This window comes from Marmota monax, unplaced genomic scaffold (assembly GCF_021218885.2).
Source record: "Marmota monax isolate L192 unplaced genomic scaffold, Marmota_monax_Labrador192_F-V1.1 WCK01_AAM20220418_F8-fsc00072, whole genome shotgun sequence".
NCBI lineage: Eukaryota > Metazoa > Chordata > Mammalia > Rodentia > Sciuridae > Marmota > Marmota monax.
The window spans coordinates 2,798,889-2,821,606 of NW_026692356.1; the positions used below are offsets into that span (position 1 = coordinate 2,798,889).

General features: G+C 33.4%; 1 protein-coding gene across 1 annotated transcript in view; it reads left to right on the forward strand.

The window, feature by feature from the left end:
- Positions 1-22,453, forward strand: part of Yme1l1 (YME1 like 1 ATPase) — a 46,732-nt gene extending 24,279 nt beyond the window's left edge. The window contains exons 8-19 of the mRNA XM_046442305.2: positions 183-265; positions 3,834-3,924; positions 5,817-5,969; positions 6,520-6,652; positions 7,558-7,620; positions 8,477-8,589; positions 10,341-10,496; positions 11,319-11,470; positions 12,076-12,202; positions 12,292-12,365; positions 20,164-20,250; positions 21,975-22,453. Of these exons, the coding sequence (XP_046298261.1) occupies positions 183-265; positions 3,834-3,924; positions 5,817-5,969; positions 6,520-6,652; positions 7,558-7,620; positions 8,477-8,589; positions 10,341-10,496; positions 11,319-11,470; positions 12,076-12,202; positions 12,292-12,365; positions 20,164-20,250; positions 21,975-22,118 (1,376 nt within the window). The 3' untranslated portion in view covers positions 22,119-22,453. The remainder of the gene's footprint in view (positions 1-182; positions 266-3,833; positions 3,925-5,816; positions 5,970-6,519; positions 6,653-7,557; positions 7,621-8,476; positions 8,590-10,340; positions 10,497-11,318; positions 11,471-12,075; positions 12,203-12,291; positions 12,366-20,163; positions 20,251-21,974) is intronic.
- Positions 22,454-22,718: the final 265 nt, after the last annotated feature.

The window sequence follows — 22,718 nt, forward strand, 5'->3', positions numbered from 1 at the left end:
GTCCTTGAACATGGTCTAGAAATCCAGAAGACCAAGTTCCTGCTCCTCACTTTGACTTAATGTATACAATCTTCAGTCTCAAAAATTTTTCTAGGTTTTTGCTTTATTATTGCATTTATAAACTAAGGTAGTTGGAATATAATTAATCTGTCAAATATGAACACGTATTTTCTTTCCTTTAGTCCGCTTCCGAACAACCACAGGGCTTGATTCTGCAGTAGATCCTGTCCAGATGAAAAATGTCACCTTTGAACATGTTAAAGGAGTAAGTTTTCTTTGCCTTTTTTATACATTACCTAACTGATTCTATGTAAGGTCAACATTTGATTCTAAAAGTTGTTCTGGAGTAGGTAAAAATCATATCCAAAAATATTAGAAAATTTAATATTCTAGAGTAAATTATAGTACCAGAAAATAATCTTGTTTCATCATAGGGCTTATGTTGATTTGTAAAGAAGCACCATGGTGTAGTGAAATTTATGTGAATTTGAAGTTAAAAAGAATAAGGTTTCAAATTTATTTTATACTTACTGGCCATGTGCCTTGAACAAATTACTTTAGATTATCAAAGATAAAAAATGTGCTTGGTTTATAGTTGTCAGTCAATAAATGATACTTCACCTGTTTTCATTGATCTTTGCAGTTCTGGTATCTAAGACATTAGTGTATATTTCTTTTGTAAAAAGAATGTGTTAATGGTAGTTTATTGTAGATGGATTAACAAATTTTTTAAAAATATTTTTTTAATTGTCAATGGATCTTTCTTTATTTCTGTGTGGTGCTGAGAATGAACCCAGTGCCTCATACATGCTAGGCAAGTGCTATACCACTGAGCCACCATCCCAGCCCTGTTTAAAAGTAGGAATTGGAGAATGATATAGTATATAAGAAGAGCAAGATCCATCTGATAAAGGTTTTATATATAACTCAATAAGATATACAACTCAAAAAAAGGAGACAAAAGATTTGGATAGGCATTTCTCAAAGATATTAAAATGTCCAATAAGCACAGGAGAAGATGCTCAACATCATTAGTTACTAGGGAGATATATTTCTCATATTCACTAGAATGGTGTAATCAAAATGGTAGAATCTTAAGCACTATAAAATATGTGGAGGTTTAGAATCTCATTGTCAGCAAATACTGCTAATTTGAGTTCTTCTTTTCCTATCCGTATCCCTTTAATTTTTTTTATCTGTCTAATTGCTCTGGCCATTGTTTCAGGAACTATGTTAAATAAAAGTGGCAAAAGAGGGCATCCTTGTCTTATTCCAGATTTTAGAGGGAACGCTTTCAATTTTTCTCCATTTAGAAAATGATGTTGGCCTGGGACTTAGCATAGATAGCTTTTATTACGTTGAGATATGTTCCTGTTATTCCTAGTTTTTCTAGTGTTTTGAACAAGTATAGGTGCTGTATTTTGTCAGATGCTTTGGGGGCATGGTGAAATGAGATGGACATCATTACCCTAAGTACATGTGTGAAGACACGAATGGTGTAAATATACTTTATATACAGGCATAGATATGAAAATTTATGCTCTATATTTGTAATATAAATTGTAATGCATTCTGATGTCATATAAAACAAATTAGAATAAAAATAAATTAATTTAAAAAAAGATGTGGAGGAACTGTAACCCTCATACATTGCTGGCTAAAAAATAAAAATATATAGTCACTTTGAAAAAAATATGCTAGTTTCTTTAAAAGTTAATCACAAACTGGCGTGATAGAATTTCTATAATAACAGAGGAAACAACTCTGTGAAATACTATTAATGGGTGAAGTGAGAATTGATTGTTTATTTTAGCAATGGGCAGGTCATTGGTGTAACTGACAAAGAACGATTTCAAATTCACATTTCTTCTGGGCCTAGGACTTTGGGTTTTATCGTTTGGTACTGGTGATTGAATCTGAGGGTGCTTTACCACTGAGCTCAGTCCTTTTTATTTCTTATTTTGAGACAGGGTCTCCCTAGGTTGTTGAGTGTCTCCCTAGGTTGTTGAGCTAACCTGGAACTTGAGATTCTCCTGCTTCAGTCTCAAGAGTCACTAGGATTACAAGCATGCATCAGTGTACCTGTCTAGAGATTTGTTTTATTCCATTAAAATTTTACTAAAATCTTAATGAATTTTACTAGAATAACTTTCAAAGATCATTCCAAACCTAACAGAATAAAACAAAAAACTTGATAACTCTTGAGCAATTATTTTATGGGAAATTTCCTAGAAATAGAAAATGGTTATGGCCTGAAAATTTTTTATTTTCAGATTGCTATTTGACCTAAGGATATGTTTATATTTCAGTAGGCTTCTTTCCAGGTAGTTCTTTTTGTTAATTTTATTTTTAATGCTTTTCTTAGTGCATCATTTTTATACATAATAATGGGGTTTGTTTTGAAATAATTATATATATGTGTGGAATATAATTTCAGTCCCCAGTAGTTTCTCTTTCCCTCCTCTCTTTTCTCCCTCCTGTTCTGCTTCCTCTGTGCTGGTATTCCTTCCACTTATTTATTTATTGTTTGTTTGTTTATTTATTCATTCAGAGATAGGGTCTCATTAAGTTGCTTCGGGATTATCAAGAATACAAATAATAATAAATACTGGCAAGGATGAGGGAGAAATACTCCTGTCTTAGCTTCCCGAGCCACTGGGATTACACGCGTGTGCCACTGAGCCTAGCTTATTTATTGTTATATTTTAAATTGGTACTTTAAAGATATACATAAAGGTAGAATGCATCATTTATGTACATAGCATAATTTGGTCGGTTGCATTCTGAAGTTCCTCCCTTTTCCCATTCCTCCTCCCTCCCACTCTATCATTCCACTGATCTCCCTTCGAGTTTTATGGCATTTCTCCCTCACCATCACCTTTTTTCCCTAGCTTCTGCCTATGAGAGAAAACATTTGACCCTTCACTTTCTGAGTCTGGCTTATTTCATTTAGCATTGTGTTTTCTATTTCCATCCATATAACTGCAAATGCCATAATTTCATCCTGTTTTATGAGTGAGTTAAACTATATTGTGTATATGTGCCACATTTCTTAATCTATCTGTCGATGGCCATCTGGACTAATTCCATAATTTGGCTATTGTGAGTTGTGCTGCTATAAACCTTGATGTGGCTGTATTAGTAGGGTATGCTTTTCAGTTCTTTTGGATAAGTACCAAGGAGTGGGATAGCTGGGTCACTGGGTAGTTCTATTCCCAGTCTTTTGAGAAATCTCCATACTTCTTCCCAGAGTGGTTATACTAACTTGCAGTCCCACCAACAGTGTTTGAATGTACCTTTTCCCCCTCATCCTTGCCAGTATTTATTATTATTTGTATTCTTGATAATTGCCATTCTGACTAGAATGAGATGAAATCTTACTGTAGTTTTGATTTTCATTTCCCTGATTGCTAAATAGATGTTGAAATTTTTCATATATTTGTTGACCATTTATATTTCTTCTTTTGAAAAATGTCTTTTTAGTTATTTTGCCCATTTATTGATTATTTGGTTTTTTGAGTTCTCTGAATGGTAATTTTCTTTTAACCCTGCCAGTGTACTTGACTTATTTTTTCTCACTGAGAAGAATGTAAGAAGTTCAATGGTTTTGTTGGCATAAAGAAGAAACTTTGCATAATTAGAAAGTAGGGTAAGGAGAAAGTAATTTGTATATGTGTTTGGGGGTACTTTTGCACACATTTTTCAGAGAAACAAGAGAAGGCCAAGTTAATTGCATATCCAAATTAAATTTATGATTTTTAAAGACATGGCCTTAATAATCTAAGCAAATCTAACCATTACTTAAAATTATTTGACAAACTATGTAACTTTAGGTGGAGGAAGCTAAACAAGAATTACAAGAAGTTGTTGAATTCTTGAAAAATCCACAAAAATTTACCGTGCTTGGAGGTAAACTTCCAAAAGGTAAGATATTTTCCCTTTGCCATTATTTGATGTCAAAAAATAATATATTACTAATTTTATCAGATTTTAACTGATAAAATTTAGTTCTTAATTGCTATTTTTTTTTAAAAAGTGTGTTTATTCAAAACAGTTCTATAACCTTTTTTTGAAATTTAAGATTTTAGTATAGTTTGTAGTATAGTTTGCAAAAACGCTATAAAAGAATGTTTGCTCATACCCTTAATCCTTACTATTTTTTGGCATTTTGCTCACTTTGTCTCTTTACATACAAGTATTTTTTTAACCATTTAAGAAGAACTTGTAGACTTAGTGCTCCTTTACCTCTAAAAATCTGAGTATTTCCTAAGAATAGGATATTCTTTCGTATAATGAGTATATAATTATTAAGATCAGTAAATTTATCATGGATGCAAAACTTATCAAATTCACAGTCTAAACCCAAATTTCCACATTTTTTTCCCAGTAATATTTTGTAGTGTCTCCACTGCACATTTTCCAGTGTCAAGACTCAATCTAGGATAACATGTAGCATTTAGATATTTTCTTTAATATGACACGGTTCATTAGCATTTTTAGTCAGGGGTGGTAGGGGGAAGAAAGGAGGTCTTTCATGATCTTCACAGTTGTGAAGGAAAAATTACTGAGTATTTATAGAATTTTATTTAACCATTAATATTGATTTGTTGTGAGAATATTTTCAAGAACCTTTGCTAAAAATTTAGGGTAAATTTAGGGAGTCAGTGCCACAACATCATAGAGTGAGTGATTGCTTAAAACCACTGAAAAAATTGCAGTCTTCCTTTTTCAAATCAAGGGATGTTTTATAAATTTATCCTCAGGTACAGATAAGATCTACAGAGATTAATGTAAGATTTAAATTATTTAGGTGTCACTAAAACATTAGTACTGGGATTTCTTAAAATATTTTTTTAGTTATCGATAGACCTTTATTTTATTTTATTTATATGTGGTGCTGACAATTGAACCTAGTGCCTCACACATGTCAGGTAACCTCTCTACCACTGAGCCACAGTCCCAGCCACATGGGATATTCTTCAGGCTGTTTTGAGCTTTGCTTAAAAAAGATTTTTTTAATGTTAAGATGTAACGTTAATATAGCTTTTTATTGCCTTTTTCAAATTTAATCTTTGCATTTACAAAGTCAAATGCTAATCAGAGAATCCTTTTTTTTTTTCAATTTATTATGAAAAACTTATTTGTGTTATAAAAATTTTCAAGTATTAGGAAAAGCTTGAAATAGTAGTACAGTTAGCATATATGTTCTTTCTACCCAGACTCAACAGTTATTAATATTTTGTCGTATTTGTTTTCTGTGTGTGTGTACCTTGCTCCCTGAACTTTTGAATTGAAGATCTAGATATTAGCTACCTTACCTTTCAATATTTTTGTATATGTTACCTGAGAACAAGGACAACATTCTAATTTATCCTAATCAAAGAAAATTAGTACTATTGCTTTAATGTCATTTATTCTCTAATCTTTTTTTTTTTAATTTTACTAAATGTTCCTATAATTTTTCTCTTATGTTTTTTATGGAAAAGCACCAATATTCATGCATTATATTTGGTTGTTTTTTATTGTGAATTCAATCTTACTCATTTAATTATAATGGGTTTATATTCCTTTGCCTTTCGATTATTTTCCTGTCTTAATATTGATATATAAATAATCTCAAAAGGATAGAAAAAAATTAGTTGTAGAGATGATCCTGAAGTAAATCATTAACAGAGATAAATATTTTGCTGTTTGAAAATATTGGTCATTGGTGTGCCTTCAATCTCAAAATTATGTTAATTAATAATTATTTTATTCATTCATATCAAGGGGTTTAAATTTTTTTTTTAATCATTCTTGTTTACTTTTTCTGTTAGGTATACTTTTAGTTGGACCCCCAGGCACTGGAAAGACACTTCTTGCCCGTGCTGTGGCAGGAGAAGCTGATGTTCCTTTTTATTATGCTTCTGGATCAGAATTTGATGAGATGTTTGTCGGTGTGGGAGCCAGCCGTATCAGAAATCTTTTTAGTATGTTTTGTTGATTCTTTTATATAGTACTAAATTTTGTTAATTTTAGGGGAAGGATGTTTCTTATCCTTTCTCTGCTAATTGCTTGTGATTGATAGTAAGCTGTAAAAGGCATTGTGGTATGCTGATTTCAGATAATGTAGGAGATAAAACAGAACTGTACCCTTTTTCTAAATCGTCTAAATCATAGTAAGAACTAACAGTAGTACTATCTGAAGTTAGAGGCTGTAGTAAAGCCCTTGGTTTGTTTTCATTTTATTCATCTGTCTGCAGTATGTAATCAAGAGTTATTAGCCTTAAATTTGACTATGTATTTGTACAATTTGGATGAATGAATAGCCAGTTGTTTTTATTTTATATTGTTTTCTTTGTCATTGTCCTCCTCCACCCTCAAAGTTATTGTTTTGGGTAAAATGTGACTTTTTTTGTGTATTCTCTTTCTCTCAATTTTTTGACCTTTGACAATCCTTATAGATTTTAATATTTATAAGGTTTTCTTTGAAAAATGTTCATTTCTTTGATCTTACTGGAATCTTTTCTGTTTTCTTAGGGGAAGCGAAAGCAAATGCTCCTTGTGTTATATTTATTGATGAATTAGATTCTGTTGGTGGAAAGAGAATTGAATCTCCCATGCATCCATATTCAAGGCAGACTATAAATCAACTGCTTGCTGAAATGGATGGGTAATGAAATTTTCCTTTGTGAAATTTGGTGATATATTTTTAAAATTATGTTTTAAAATTGTGTAGGATAACAGATATCTCCCAGCACTTGATATTATGTGGACTTGTTCTTAATTGTTCCCATAGAGCATTTGATAATATTCTACAGTATAAAGGATATTATACATATAAACAATAAAGTAGTCCCTCATCAAAGAAATCAGGGGCAGGTTTTTCTCTCTGTATTTGTATAGTTTTCATTACTGATTGGATATTTTGATAATATCAATTACTTTTAAATTTATGATATTGTATACCTTTTTAAAAATTTGTTGCATTGTTTTTATTATAGGAAAGCAATGATTCATGTTAAGACTAGTCTATTTCACAAAGTAAAGAAATGAGTTAAAAGTATAGCTCATTGATAGAGTGGTTTCCTAGCATGTGTGAGACCCTATATTCAATCCCTAGCACCATGCACACAAAAATAATCAAATAAAAAACAAATGGTACACTGGTTTTTACACAACTTATGACTAGCTTTTTTGTATATTTGAAGCTTAGATCAGTGTGTGTAGTATAGAAATCAAGAAGTGATTGAAAGCTTTGAAAGAAGTATCTTAAATTCAATATGAGACATTTTTGGAACTAAATAGGAAGTCTAGGGGCAAATAATTTGAATTAGTATGCTTGAAAGTAATTGTTAAAAATTAGGCACCCAAGCTTTTCATACCAGGTCATGTTTTCCTAAGCAGAACAGAGACTATGAAATTATATGATCATATTTGATTGGTGTTTTATTATTAGTCTCTTTTCTTGGTTATTACTAAGATTAATTATAAACAGCTTTGTGCAGATCATTTTGCTCTTTGTGTGTTACACTTCAGTTTTTAGTGAAAAGATAATTTTTTTCTTTTCCTAAATAGTTTTAAACCCAATGAAGGAGTAATCATTATAGGAGCCACAAACTTTCCAGAGGCATTAGATAAGTAAGTATTAAAAGAAAATTTTTGTGAAGTACTGTTACATGTTACAACATAATTCTAAAATCAAAAGCATAGAAGATTACATTGTATGATTCCATATATTGGAAATGTTCAGAATAAGCAAATTCATAGAGACAAATTAGATTATGGGTTGCTAGAGCATTGTGAGAATGGGGTGACTGCCATTGGTTATGGGATTTCTTTTTGTGGGCATGAGAATATTCTAAAATTAGATTGAAGTGATGTTTGATTAATTTTTAATATATAATTAAAAACACCTAAATTATCCATTTACAAAGCTGTGAAAAGATTTCTTTTTTCTTACATATCACAAAAATTTTAAGTGCATAGCATTTTAAAAATAAAATTTGTTGTAATATTTAACTTTAAATTAAAATTACTACTAAAACTTTAAATTTTATTTTGGAAATTATTTTTATTTTCATTTGATCAGAAGTTTGTCTTTGCCTAATACTCTAGTGTCACATTCTGTGTAGTGGTTGAGATGGTCTGTGGTTCTCATAAGAGTCTGCTATAGAATTATTTGTCCTTTGACCAACTTGCAATTGTTGTTTCTGAAGGTGTATACTACCTTAGCTGCAAACCACATGTATTTCTGAATGAACCTTTGTTCTCCATTATACTCTGTTTTTGTATGTTCTTGAGAATCTCACTATGTTGTCCAGGCTGGCCTTGAACTAAGAATATTCCTGGCCCAGCCTCTCAAGTAACTGGGATTATAGGCGTGTGCTGCCATGCCCAGCTACCGTCTGTTCATTGAGATTGTCACCTGATTCATGTTCTTAACATGCATTAGCACAATAAGCTTATTAATTTACCTTTTGCATTTTTCCTTTAGCGCCTTAATACGTCCTGGTCGCTTTGACATGCAAGTTACAGTTCCAAGGCCAGATGTAAAAGGTCGAACAGAAATTTTGAAATGGTATCTCAATAAAATAAAGTTTGATAAATGTAAGTCTAATTCTGTATTGCAAACATTATTATCATCTCCATAAGATGGTAATAGATCTACTCAACCTGTTTGTGATCCTTACTTGATAATGTCTTGAAAGATCAGTTCATTTTTCTATTCCCACTTATATATCCTTTTTTTTTTATTAGTTGCTCAAGATAATACAGTAATCTTGACATATCATACATTTGATTCAAATGGTGTATGAATTCTCATTTTTCCACGTGTACACATTGGTTATACATCCACGTATATACATACAGCAATACTAGTATCTGTTGTATTCTGCTGCCCTCCCTATCCCCCCCCTCCTATCACCTCTCTCTACCCAATCTACTATCTTCCCCCACACAACATCATATATGTGTTTTGTATAACGAGGAGGGTCTCCTTCCATATTCCGTGCAATTCCCCTTCTCCCTCCCATTCCCTCCCACTCTCTTCCCTGTTTAGTGGTAATCTTCTTCTCATGCTCTTCCTCCCTACTCTGTTTTGAGTCACCCCCTTATATCAGAGAAGACATTCAGCATTTGTTTTTTAGGGATTGGCTAACTTCACTTAGCATAATCTCCTCAATGCTCACCATCTTTAGCAATCAGAGAAATGCAAATTAAAACCACTCTAAGATACCATCTCACTCCAGTAAGAATGGCAGCCATTATGAAGTCAAACAATAACAAGTGCTGGTGAGGATATGGGGAAAAAGGTACATTTGTACATTGCTGGTGGGATTGCAAATCCGTGCAGCCAATTTGGAAAGCAGTTTGGCGATTCCTTGGAAAGCTGGGAATGGAACCACCATTTGAGCCAGGTATTCCCCTTCTCGGGCTATACCCAAAAGACTTAAAAAGAACATACTACAGGGACACAGCTACATCAATGTTCATAGCAGCACAATTCACAATAGCTAGACTGTGGAACCAACCTAGATGCCCTTCAATAGATGAATGGATAAAAAAATTGTGTCATTTATACACAATGGAATATTACTCAGCACTAAAAAATAACAAGATCATGGCCACTTATATATCCTTTAAAAAGCCATTCCTTAATTAGTATGCATGTATTCAGGGAATTTTGTCATTTTAAGAAATTTTTCCAAAGAAAATTTTCTTTGAAATATTCAGACAGATATATCTAAATATGTATGTATGGATGGATTTTTTGAAATACAAATTAAAAATGCAAAATAATAGAAATAACTCTAGGAACAGTAACTTAATAATCAGTTTAAGGGACCACAAGGGGAGAAGCAATATATGAAACAAGATACATAGAAATATTATGTATCTTCTTGAATTATAAGGGAAGCTATTAAAGCTGCAGTGTTCTCAAGGTAGCTGAAATAATATATAAAATTAAATTTGTTTCCTATTAATAATGGGAGCTTTTGTGTCTGAGGTATTTCAAGATGAAATTCAAGGAAAAGAATTTTGTCAGTGTACTTTTACAGTTTGTGCTTAGACTGATGGTAATATATGTCATATTTAAAGTTTGTAATTACCATCAGGCAAATGTACATTTTTCCCCCATAAAGGTAGTTAAATTTAGAACTATTGTGATTTACCCATTTGCATTTTAATGACATTTTGCACTTTGCAAAGATTTCAGTAAATTTGAGTTTTAAGATAACTATTTTGTTGTAGTTCAGAATAGTTGTGTTCTTTTTTCCCTCAAAATGTGAGATTTTTGTGAATCACTTTTCTTTAGCTATTTCAGATTTTTAATATTGTGTTCTCTTTTTGCAAAGCTGTCGATCCAGAAATCATAGCTCGAGGTACTGTTGGGTTTTCTGGAGCAGAGTTGGAGAATCTTGTAAACCAAGCTGCATTAAAGGCAGCTGTTGATGGAAAAGATATGGTTACCATGAAGGAACTAGAGTTTTCCAAAGATAAAATTCTAATGGGTAGGTTTTTCTTTTTTCTTTAATATTTCCAGTTTAATATCCGTTTTGTCAGTGATATCAACTCAGTTGTGATAGCGTAGCACATTCATTACTTTGTCTTTCTTTTGGAATACCTTTTTTTCTGACTGAAAGAGAAAGGTTCAGGAAAAAAATGTAGGACTGGGGGTGTAGCTTAGTGGTATATCACTTGCCTCACATGTTTTGAGTCCTTGGGTTGGATCTCTAGCACACAAAAAAGAAAAGAAAGAACGGTTATAAGAACGTGAAAATATATACTTGAAAGTAGTAATAAAATTTGGCTTCTGAAAGAACAAATATATTTCAGTAGCTTATATGATTGGACTGGTGGTTATGGTAGGGTACCCAGGTATGTCCTCTTGTCCAATATTGCTGATAAAAAGGATGTTATTTTTATTTATTCTTTTTAATTTTGATTTTTAAAACTTGTATTATCTTATAAACAGATTAATATGTCCTTCAGGTTAATTTGAAGGTTTATTTTCTAGAAATAGAATAATTAGGCTTTCCCTTTAGATATAAGGATTAAGATGATAGGTTTTAATGATTTTGGTTAGTATTTAACAAATTGTTAAGTTCTATGTGTTGTACATTGAACCTACTCATTTTTTAAACCAACTAAAATATTTGTTAATATTAAATTGTTACTCTAAGAAAGACTTTGTGGATAATGTTTTGTTGTTTTCATTTTTTGTTTACTTTATATTAATACCAAAGCAGATATTTGATTTGCAAAAGAGAATGGGTTTCACTTATTTAAATATACCCTTTTAGTGAAGTGTTTTATTTGAATTTTTACCTTAGGGCCTGAACGAAGAAGTGTGGAAATTGATAACAAAAATAAAACCATCACAGCCTATCATGAATCTGGTCATGCTATTATTGCGTATTACACAAAAGATGCAATGCCTATTAATAAAGCTACAATCATGCCACGAGGGCCAACACTTGGACATGTAAAGTTTTACAATTTTTACTTGCTTTTAAATAGAGCTACTTCCTAATTTTTTTTGATAGGATATCTTACTTCCTAAACCATCTTGAAATCAACATTTGTGAAATTTTTCTGTTAATAAAGAATATTTTATAATGTATTTCAGATGTTGTATTTTTACATTGTGAAATTTTAATTGTGAATAACTGTCTGGTTCTTAAATATCTAATTGTCCTTCTATCCTTTAAGTGACCAATGATGTGTCACAGTGACTGGTTCCATAGTTTTCCTAAGATTTGTCTCATTTGGTATAAGTTTCATTCTCATATCTTTCCAGTATATTTTCAAACATTTTTATGCAACTGGGATAAAATAGTTCATTTGCAGTATTATCTGCCTACCTGTTGCTTTTAAAATATACTTTTGATTTATAAAGAATTTTTTTATTTTCTCAATTGCTTATTTTGTTATTGGTCACCTGATGACAATCTTTTTAAGTATCTGTCAGTTTTTAGAATCATTGTAATGAATATTTCTTGTGGTGAGAGTTATATGATAGTTCTGGTTTTTAATGTAACAATTGCAGAACTGTATTTGAAATATCTGTTTTCTTTTTCAACTGTCCAGGTGTCCCTGTTGCCTGAGAATGACAGATGGAATGAAACTAGAGCCCAGTTGCTTGCACAGATGGATGTTAGTATGGGAGGAAGAGTGGCAGAAGAGCTTATATTTGGAACTGACCATATTACAACAGGTTGGTTTTAGATAATGGTTAACTTCAAATTTTGTTTGTTGAGTGAAAGATATTTTTCAAAATTTGAACTGTATGTTTGTTTATTTTAGGTGCTTCCAGTGATTTTGATAATGCAACAAAAATAGCTAAGCGGATGGTTACCAAATTTGGAATGAGTGAAAAGGTAATAATTTTAATCCTTTTCATGTATCAAGTGATACCAAGTATCTTTTTTTAAAAAAAATATTTATTTTATTTGTTCTAATAAGTTATACATGACAGTAGAAATTCTTTGATTCCTGCAAGGAATGCCATTGGGATTTTGATGGGAATTGCATTGAATCTATCAAGTGCTTTTGGTAATATGGCCATTTTAATAATAATAATTCTGCCTATCCATGAACAAGGTATATCTTTTCATCTTCTAAGTTCTTCTATTTCTTTCTTTAGGGTTCCGTAGTTTTCATTGTATAGATCTTTCACCTCTTTTGTTAGGTTGATTCCCAGGTAGTTTGTTTTTTTTTTTTTTTTTTTTGAGGATATTGTGAATGGGGTAGTTGTCCTCATTTCCATTTCAGAGAATTTGTCACTAATGTACAGGAATGCCTTTGACTTATGGGTGTTGATTTTATATCCTGCCACTTTGGCAAATTGGTGCAGCCAATTTGGAAAGCAGTATGGAGATTCCTTGGAAAGCTAAGAATGGAACCACCATTTGACCCAGCTACTCCCCTTCTCAGACTATACCCAAAAGACCTAAAAAGAGCATACTACAGGGACACAGCCACATCAATGTTTATAGCAGCACAATTCACAATAGCTAGACTGTGGAACCAACCTAGATGCCCTTCAATAGATGAATGGATAAAAAAAAATGTGGCATTTATACACAATGGAATATTACTCAGCACTAAAAAAATAACAAGATCATGGCATTTGCAGGGAATTGGATGGCATTAGAGCAGATTATGCTAAGTGAAGCTAGCCAATCCCTAAAAAACAAATGTCGAATGTCTTCTCTGATATAAGGGGGGTGACTCAAAATGGGATAGGGAGGAAGAACATGAGAAGAAGATTACCACTAAATAGAGAAGAGAGGAGGGAGGGAAAAGAAGGGAGAAGGGGAGTTGCACGGAAGATGGAAGGAGACCCTCATCGTTATACAGAATTACATGTATGATGTTGTGAGGAGAAAAAAAAAAAGTGTGTCACATTAGATTGGGTAGAGAGAAGTGAGGGGAGGAGAGTGGAAGAGGGGATAGGAAGGGCAGCAGAATAAAATAGACATTATTATTGCTATATATATATAGGTGACTGTATGACTAATGTGATTCTGCAACCTGTACAATCAGAAAAATGAGAAATTATACCCCATTTGATTCAAATGTATGAATTGTCAAGATCATTGTACTGTCATGTGTAGCTAATAAAAAAATAAAAAATTAAAAAAATAAAAATAAAAAAAGAAATTATTTGATTCATTGTACACAAATGGAGCAGAATTTTTAACTTCTGGTCATGCACAAAGTAGAGTCACACTATTTGTTCAGTCATACATATTCCTAGGGTAATGATGTACATCTCATTCCACTGTCCTTCCTAACCCTTTGCCCCCTCTCTGCCTCTCCTTAGCCCCATTCACAGTTCCTCTACTTTTCCCATGCACCACCCTCTATATGGATTAGCATCACTTATCAGAGAAAACATTTAGACCCTGGGATTTTGAGATTGGCTTATTTCACTTAGCATGATTTTCTTCAACTCCATCCATTTACCTGCAAGTGGCATGATTTTATTCTCTTTTAATGCTGAGTAATATTCCATTGTGTATATGTTCTACAGTTTCTTTATCCGTTCTTCTATTGAAGGGCTTCTATGTTGTTTCCACAGTTTAGCAATTGTGAATTGTTCTGCTATAAACATGGAAGTTGCTACATTACTATAGTATGCTGTTTTTAAGTCTTTAGAATATAAACTAAGGAGTGGAATAGCTGGGTCAAATGGTGGTTCCATTCCAAATTTTCTAAGAAATCTCCATATTGCTTTCCAGAGTGGTTGCACCAATTTGCAGTCCCACTGATAAAGTATGAGTATGTCTTTTCTGCCACATCCTTGCCAAGAGTTATTGTTGCTTCTGTTCTTGATAACTGCCATTCTGACCAGCATGAGATGAAATCTTAGAGATTTGCATTTCTCTAATTACTAGAGATGTTGAATATTTTTTCATATATTTGTTGATTGACTGTATCTCTTCTTCTGAGAAGTGTCCAATCAGGTCCTTAGCCCATTTATTGATTGGGTTATTTGTTTTTTTGGTGTTAAGTTTTTTGAATTCTTTATATATCCTGCAGATTAGTGCTCTGTCTGACAAGCATGTGGCAAATATATGCTCCCGAAATGTAGGTTCTTCCTTCACCTCAATGATTATTTTCTTTGCTGAGAAGAAGCTTTTTAGTTTGAATCCATCCCATTTGTTGATTCTTGATTTTATTTCTTATGCTTTAGAAGTCTTGTTAAGGAAGTTGGGGCCTAATCTGACATGATGAAGATTTGGGCCTACTTTTTCTTCTGTTAGGCACAGAGTCTCTGGACTAATTCCTAGGTCCTTGATCCACTTTGAATTCAGTTTTGTGCATGGCGAGAGATAGGGGTTTATTTTCATTTTGTTAAATATGGATTTCCAGTTCTCCCAGAATCATATGTTGAAGAGGCTAGCTTTTCTCCACTGTATGTTTTTGATACCTTTGTCTAGTATGAGGTAACTATATTTATGTGGGTTTTTCTTTGTGTCTTCTATTCTGTATCATTGTTCTACATGTCTGTTTTGGTGCCAATACAGCTTTGGAATATAGTTTAAGGTCTGGTATTGCGATGTTTCCTGCTTCACTCTTCTTGCTAAGGATTGCTTTGGCTATTCTGGGTCTCTTATTTTTCTAAATGAATTTCGTGTGCTTTTTCTATTTCTGTAAGGAAAGATGTTGGAATTTTAATTGGTATCACGTTGAATCGGTATAGTGCTTTGGGTAAAGCCATTTTGACAGTATTAATTTTGCCTATCCAATAGCATGGGAGATCTTTTCATTTTCTAAGGTCTTCTTCAATTTCTTTCTTTAGTATTCTTTTTAATGTAGAGGTCTTTCAAACTCTCTTGTTAGATTGATTCCCAAGTATTTTATTTTTTTGAGGCTATTGTGAATGGGTTAGTTTTCCTAATTTCTCTTTCAGAGGATTCATCACTGACGTATAGAAATGCATTTGATTTATGGGTATTGATTTTATATCTTGCTACTTTGCTGAATTCATTTATTCTAGAAGTTTTCTGGTAGAATTTTTTGGATCTTCTAAATGTAGAATCATGTTATCCTAATCATATCGCCTTAATTTCTCTCGTCTAATTACTCTGGCTAGAGTTTCAAGGACTGTGTTGAATAGAAGTGGTGAAAGAGGACATTTCTGTCTTGTTTCTGTTTTTAGAGGGAATGCTTCCAATTTTTCTCCATTTAGGATGATGTTGGCCTTGGGCTAAGCATAGTTGGCTTTTAGAATGTTGAGAGTATGCTCCTACTATCCCTAGTTTTTCCTAGTGTTTTGAACATGAAAGTGTGCTGTATTTTGTGCAGTGCTTTTTGTGCATCAATTGTTATAATGATGATTCTTATCTCTAAGTCTTTTGAAGTAATGGATTATGTTTATTGATTTCTGTATGTTGAGCCAACCTTGCATCCCTGGAATGAACCTCACTTGATCATGGGGCATTGTTTTTTTTTAAAAAAACATGTTTTTTTATGCGATTTGCCATAATTTTATTGAGAATTTTTGCAACTTTGTTCATTCACTGATAGTGGTCTGAAATTTTCTTTCTTCAATGTGTCTCTGACTGGTTTTAGTACCAGGGTGATAAAATGAGTTTGGAAGGGTTTCCTTCTTTTCTATTTCATGGAATAATTTGAAGAGTGTTGGTATTACTTCTTTTTGTAGGTCTTGTAGAACTCAACTGCGAATTTGTTTGGTCCTGGGCTTTTCTTGGTTGGTAAGCTTTTGATGGTGTCTTCTATTTCCTTAAAATTTATCTGTTTAAGTTGTATATGTCCTCCTGGTTCAGTTTGGGTAAGTCATATGCCTCTAGAAATTTTTGGATGTTTTTTGAGAGTTTCTATTAGAATATGAATTTTCAAAATAGTTTCTAATTATCCTCTGAATTTCAATAGTGTATATTGTGATATTTTCTTTTTCCTCATGAATTGTAGTAATCTGAGTTTTCTCTCTTTTCATTAGGGTGGCTAAGAGTTTGTCAATTTTATTTATTTTTTCAAAGAACCAGCTTTTTGGCAATTTTCTTTCTTTTTTTTTTTTTTTTTTTTGTTGTTGTTGTTTCAATTTCATTGATTTCAGCCCTAATTTTAATTATTTCCTGTCTTCTGCTTCTTTTAGTGTTGATTTGTTCTTCTGTTTCTAGTCTTTGAAATGTAATGTCAGGTCATTTATTTGTTGACTCTTTCTTCCTTTAATGCAGTGAACTTTCCTCTTAGTACTGTCTCCATAGTGTCCCAGAGATTTTGATACATTGTCTGGAGTTCTCATTTACCTCTAAGAATTATTTTTATCTCCTCCTTGATGTCTTCTGTTATCCATGTGTCATTCAATAGCATATTATTCAGTCTCCAGGTGTTGGAGTAGCTTCTATTTTTTATTTTATCATTAATTTCTCATTTCATTTCATTATGGTCAGATAGAATGCAGGGTAGTATTTGTATATTTTTGTATTTGCCAAGACTTGCTTTGTGGCATAACATACGGTGTGTTTTGGAGAAGGATCCATATGCTGCTGAGAAAAAAGTGTATTCACTTGTTGATGGATGGAATAGTCCATATATATCTGTTTAGTCTAAATTCTTGATTATCTTATTGAGTAATGTAGTTTCTTTAGTTTTGGTTTGCAAGATCTATCCAGTGGTGAAAGAAGTGTGTTAAAGTCACCCAATATTATTGTGTTGGGGTGTATGTGATTCTTGAATTTGAGAAAGGATTGTTTGATATACATAGATGCCCCATTGTTTGGGGCATAGATATTTATGATTGTTATGATTGTTATGTCTTAAGCAGTATGAAATGTCCTTCTTTGTCCCTCTTCCCTAACTTTGGTTTGACGTCCACTTTATCTGATATGAGGATGGAAAACCCTGCTTGTTTACGTGGTCCACGTTGGTAATACATTTTTTTTCTCCATTTTTCACCTTAGGTCTGTGAATGTCTTTTCCTGTGAGATGATTCTTTTGAAGGCAGCGTATTGTTGGGTCTTTTTGTTTTTTAAATCCAATCTGCCAGTCTGTCTTTTAATTGATGAGTGTAGGCCATTCACATTCAGGGTTTTTATTGAGACATGGTTTGTATTTCTGGTCATTTGGTTTATTTTTGATTTTAACCATCTTTGACTTTGTTTCTCCTTTGATTGGCCTTTCCTTTAGTGTAGTTCCTCCCTTTGCAGATTTTCATTTCCTCCTCGTGGATTATTTTACTAGGAATGTTCTGTTAGTGCAGACTTTCTTGCTGTAAATTTACTTAACTTTTGTTTATCATGGAAGGTTTTTATTTCATCATCAAATCCGAAGCTTAACTTTGCTGGATATAAAATTCTTGGTTGGCATCCATTTTCTTTCAAAGCTTGGTATATGTTGTTCCAGGATCTCCTGGCTTTGATGGTTGAAAAATCTGCTGATTTCCAAATTGGTCTTCCCCTATACGTAATCTGATTCCTCTCTCTCTTGTGGTCTTTAAAATTCTATCTTTATTCTGTATGTTAGGCATTTTCATTACAACCTATCTTGGTGTAGATCTGTTTAATTTTATACATTTGGTGTCCTGTAAGCCTCTTGTATTTGGTTTCCCAATTCATTCTTCATGTTTGGAAATTTTCTGATATTATTTCAATAAAGAGATTTGGCATTCCTTTGGTTTGAATCTCTGAACCCTCCTCTATCCCAATAAATCTTAGATTTGGTCTTTTGATGTTATCCCATAATTCTTGGTTTATATGGCTTCTTACCATCTTCACTGTGTCGGCAACTTTATTTTCAAGGTTGTGTATATTTTGTCTTCATTGTCTGAGGTTCTGTCTTCCAAGTGATCTAGTCTGTTGGTAATGCTTTCTATTGTGTTTTTTGTTTGGTTTGTTTCTTTTATTTCAAGGATTTCTGATTGTTTTTTTTTCCCCCAGAGCTTCTATTTTTCTTGAAGTAATCTTTTGTTGCCTGTATTTGCTCTTGTGTCTGTTTGTTGGAGTGATCAATTTTTGCCTGTGTTTGCTCACTTATTTCATTCTTTAATTCGCAGATCATTTTCATTATGTACATTCTGAACTCCTTCTGATAGTTCATCTACTGCCCTGTCAATGGTTTCTATTGTTGTAGTATCTTGGTTTGTTTGGGGCACTTTCCTCCCTTTTTTTAATCATGTTGTCTATGTGTCTTCCTCTCTTGCAGTACAGATCTGAGGTATTTACAGCTTCTCTCCTGTAGTGTCCTTGCAGGTTACCAATACCTCACCTTTAAGGGGGATATCAATGTTTACAGCATCCAGTGCAACCAATATGCAGCCATAAACCAATTAGCTTTTATTTTGACATTTACAGTTTTGTCTCTATGAACAGAAATGATGAGTTTGTTTATCTTCTTCTACCATATAGCCAGTAGGTTAGCATAATGGTTTGCAGTTTCGAACGGTGGAGGGGTGAGGCTGTGATGTATATGAGGTAGGATGTGAGAATATAGAGGCATTAGATTATAGGACTAGTGAAAGGGTAATCGAACGAATTTAGCTGTTAGCAGGAGAAAAAAGAGAGAGAGGCAACCCCATGCAAGGCTCCCTGTTACCTCTGCAACAGGACGGTGTCTGTTAGCAAACCTAGTAGAGATACCTCTAGTGCAGCCAGACCCACAGGTAACTTGGTGACAGTTTTCCAGGTCCTGGTTGTTGTCCCTAAATGGAAGTGACCATATTGGTGGTAGCAGTAGCATCAAGCCTGTAGGTACCTTGATGTTGGGCTTCCAGGCCCCAGTCAGTGTCCTAAGGTGGAATCTTTCTCAGCTAAAGATAGTGGAGGCAGCAGCAGAGGTAACCCAAGATGATGGTGGAGGTGTCCCACTATGGCGGCAGCCACTTTCAGAGATGGGGCTGGAAGGATGGGCTATATGGTGGTATTGGGTGTCCTATTTGGTGATGCCACAGTGTGGTGTGCAGTGCTGCAATGGGCAGTTGCCTCCTGGCCTTGTCTAGTGTCCCACATTGGCGATTACCATGTGGGGAGGGCTATGGCAGTGGCTGCAGTGTCCCAAAATGGAGGCGGTTTTGGTGAAGCCCCACGTTGGTGAATAGGGAACCACAGCACAGTCCTCTCCTTATGGGTCATTGTTCCTTTCTGGTGGTATGGGTCAGGCCCAAGTATCTTTTTGAGAGATCTGATTATTAACTTGATAACATATACACTTTCCCTGCATTTTTTCAAATGCATTTAAGACTACATATTCTAAATATTCTTCTTCATAATATTGCTCAGAATTAGCTATTCAGATAGTAGCCATTTCATGAGTTAACCAGGTGACAAGATAACTTCTTCAGCCTTTTCTTGGCATAAAGAACCTACTTTTTTAACTGCTTTACCTCTTCCATATATTTCACTTTCCCACATTACCATTGTGGCTCCTTGAAGAACTATCATCTGTGAATAGTGGACTGCTGCATTTGGAATAGCTTCCAGGATTTCCTAAGGAGGCACTTAGAACCAGACTTAAAATGATTTAAAAATTTCTCTCTCACATTTACTTCTTTGAACTCAGTCTTTATAGTTTTAGAGGAATAAGAGCATTTTCAGAGTGCCTTTTTTCTTGCCCCATGATGTTCATATCCTTATATGTAGGCTAGTACTTTGTAAATTTCTTGGCTTTTGGAGTCTTTTGTTCAATTAATTTTTTTCCCTTTGGTTTTAGCTTGGAGTTATGACATACAGTGATACAGGAAAACTGAGTCCTGAAACTCAATCTGCCATTGAACAAGAAATAAGAATTCTCCTACGGGTAAAAATAGTATTTGTATTTGTTTATTTATATTGTTTAGACATTATATGCCTAAGAATGTACTTTAAAAATGACAACAATGGCTAGGTATGTTACTCCATGGTTAAATACTTGCCTGTCATGTTCAAGGCTCTTGGTTTGATCCCCAGTACCACAGACAAAGCCAAACCAAAGTGATGATAGCTAAATACTCTGTTCACCAGAACTCTCACTTTATAAAATAAAAATAGGTGTGCCTTGCAATAATTTTTTTTTTTTATGTTATCAAGAAATATCTTTTCCAGGACTGGATATTTATTTTATTTTGATCATGGGCTATGTAGCATTCAGTTCTACTTTAGCTGAAAAATCAGAGAATGTAGGATATTGTTTACTGAATCTCTTTGTCTCTTGTTTTCCTATTCTCATATGTTTATTAAAAAAATATTACTGGTTATTCACTTTATTCCCAGCAATGTGTATTTGCTGAGAATACAGAATAAAGGAAACATAGTCCCTTTTGGCTACAGTATCTTATGCAGATTAGCATATAGGAATGTGTGAAAGTAAATTCAGTACTGTGGTAGTCTAGGCATGCTATCAAGGATGCTTGAATTAGAGTGGTAAAAATAGAAACAAACATGAGCAGGTTTAAGAGATACTGCTGTAGTAGAATCATCACATCTTTTTGATATTTTCCATATGAAGGATAAGAGTATTTAAAACTGTTTTCTAGATTTCTTCAATCATGCAATTATATAATTATGCCAGTCACTGAAGAAACTTAGAGAGTACTGGACTAAGGCCTGGTTGTGGGTAGATCATAACTTCATTTTATACATGTTGAATTTGAGCCATCTTGATGAAGATTTCAAGTTAGAAATAAATTACATGATGTGGGTCTGGAGGTTACTCAGAAGGATGATTATGTGTTCCACTTGGATGTTGAAGTTATCCATTCCTTGAGGCAGGTCTTGGAATGGAGAGAAAGAATGAGCTGAAGGCCAGACTCTTCAGTGAATCAGAATATAGGTGGGCATTAGATAGCACAGTGAATGGGATTGGATAGGTTGGTAGTCAAATGGCTTGGTCTTCAAAGGAATAATATTTCCTACAAGAGCAAAGGTTAATAATGATCTAAAAGTGGTAATGGAAACGAAGAAGTAATTAGGATAGGAGCAAATAAATAACACTGGGGAGGACTTAGGGAACGCATTCTTAAGGTTTAAGAGAAAGCCAGGTTTTGATTAATTCAAGGAGATAGAAGCCTTGCTTTAGAGTAGTTTACATCAAAGAGAATAAACATTCTGGAAAAGCAGAGACTTTTTCCATGTACTATTTCTTTTTTTTTTTTTCCTTCTTTTTTGGTTTGTGGGAATGTAGTAATGGGGATTCAACTCAGGGGCGCTCTACCACTGAGCCATGTCCTTAATTAAGCTCTTTTTACTTTTTATTTTGAGACATGGTTTGTTGAGACTAAGTTGCCTAGACTGGCCTCAAACTTGGCATCCTATTGCCTCAATCTCCAGAGTCCCTGGTATTATAAGCATGCACTACTGTGCCTGGCTCTCATGTTCTTAGGCACAAATTATCTGTACTCTAGAACCAAGCTTTTAAATGCTTTAGTGTTTTACAAGTATAAATCAATAGATTTCTTAAGCTCCATAAACTTTTTTTTTTCTCATTGCCTGTGGTTTTGCTTACCCTATATTTTGTGCTTCTTACGTGTCTGTTTTCTATTTCAGGAGTCATATGAACGAGCAAAACATATCTTGAAAACTCATGCAAAAGAACATAAGAATCTAGCAGAAGCTTTATTGACCTATGAGACTTTGGATGCCAAAGAGATTCAAATTGTTCTTGAGGGGAAGAAGTTGGAAGTGAGATGATAACTCTCTGTATGGATGCATTGCTGGTTTTATTGAAAAAATATAAATAGCATTGCAGTAGTCTCCTTTTGCAATGCTTCCCCCTCCCATTCTTGATTTCATATAATTCAAGGGTGTGAAACAATTTTTTTTTGTCACGTTTGTCTAATTTTCTTTATTCTCATGATGACATCTGTTGCAAATTAGTAACCCATAGCACATACATTTAAAAAAATAAAGAACCATCAGGATTGAAAACAATTTGTTTGATAAATATCAATCAGTTATTATTTTGATGATAATAATGGTTTTATGGTTGGGTATGCTAATACATGTGAATAAAAATTGTGCCTTTAGCTCTTGGTAAGTATTTTTAATTTACAAGGTAAAATTACTGAAGATTTATCATTATCTCTTGATAGTTACATTTCTGTTTGATAAATAATACTGTTTGGTTGTTGGTAATCATTTTTATGTACATCATGATTAAGATGCACTTAATTATGTTCCAGACTGACCCATATATAAAATGGTTTCTAAAAAAATCTTCAGAGTAGAGAATAATAAACATAAAGATACACTCACAATTTAAACGATTTTAACCTTTTAAAAATGCAGCAT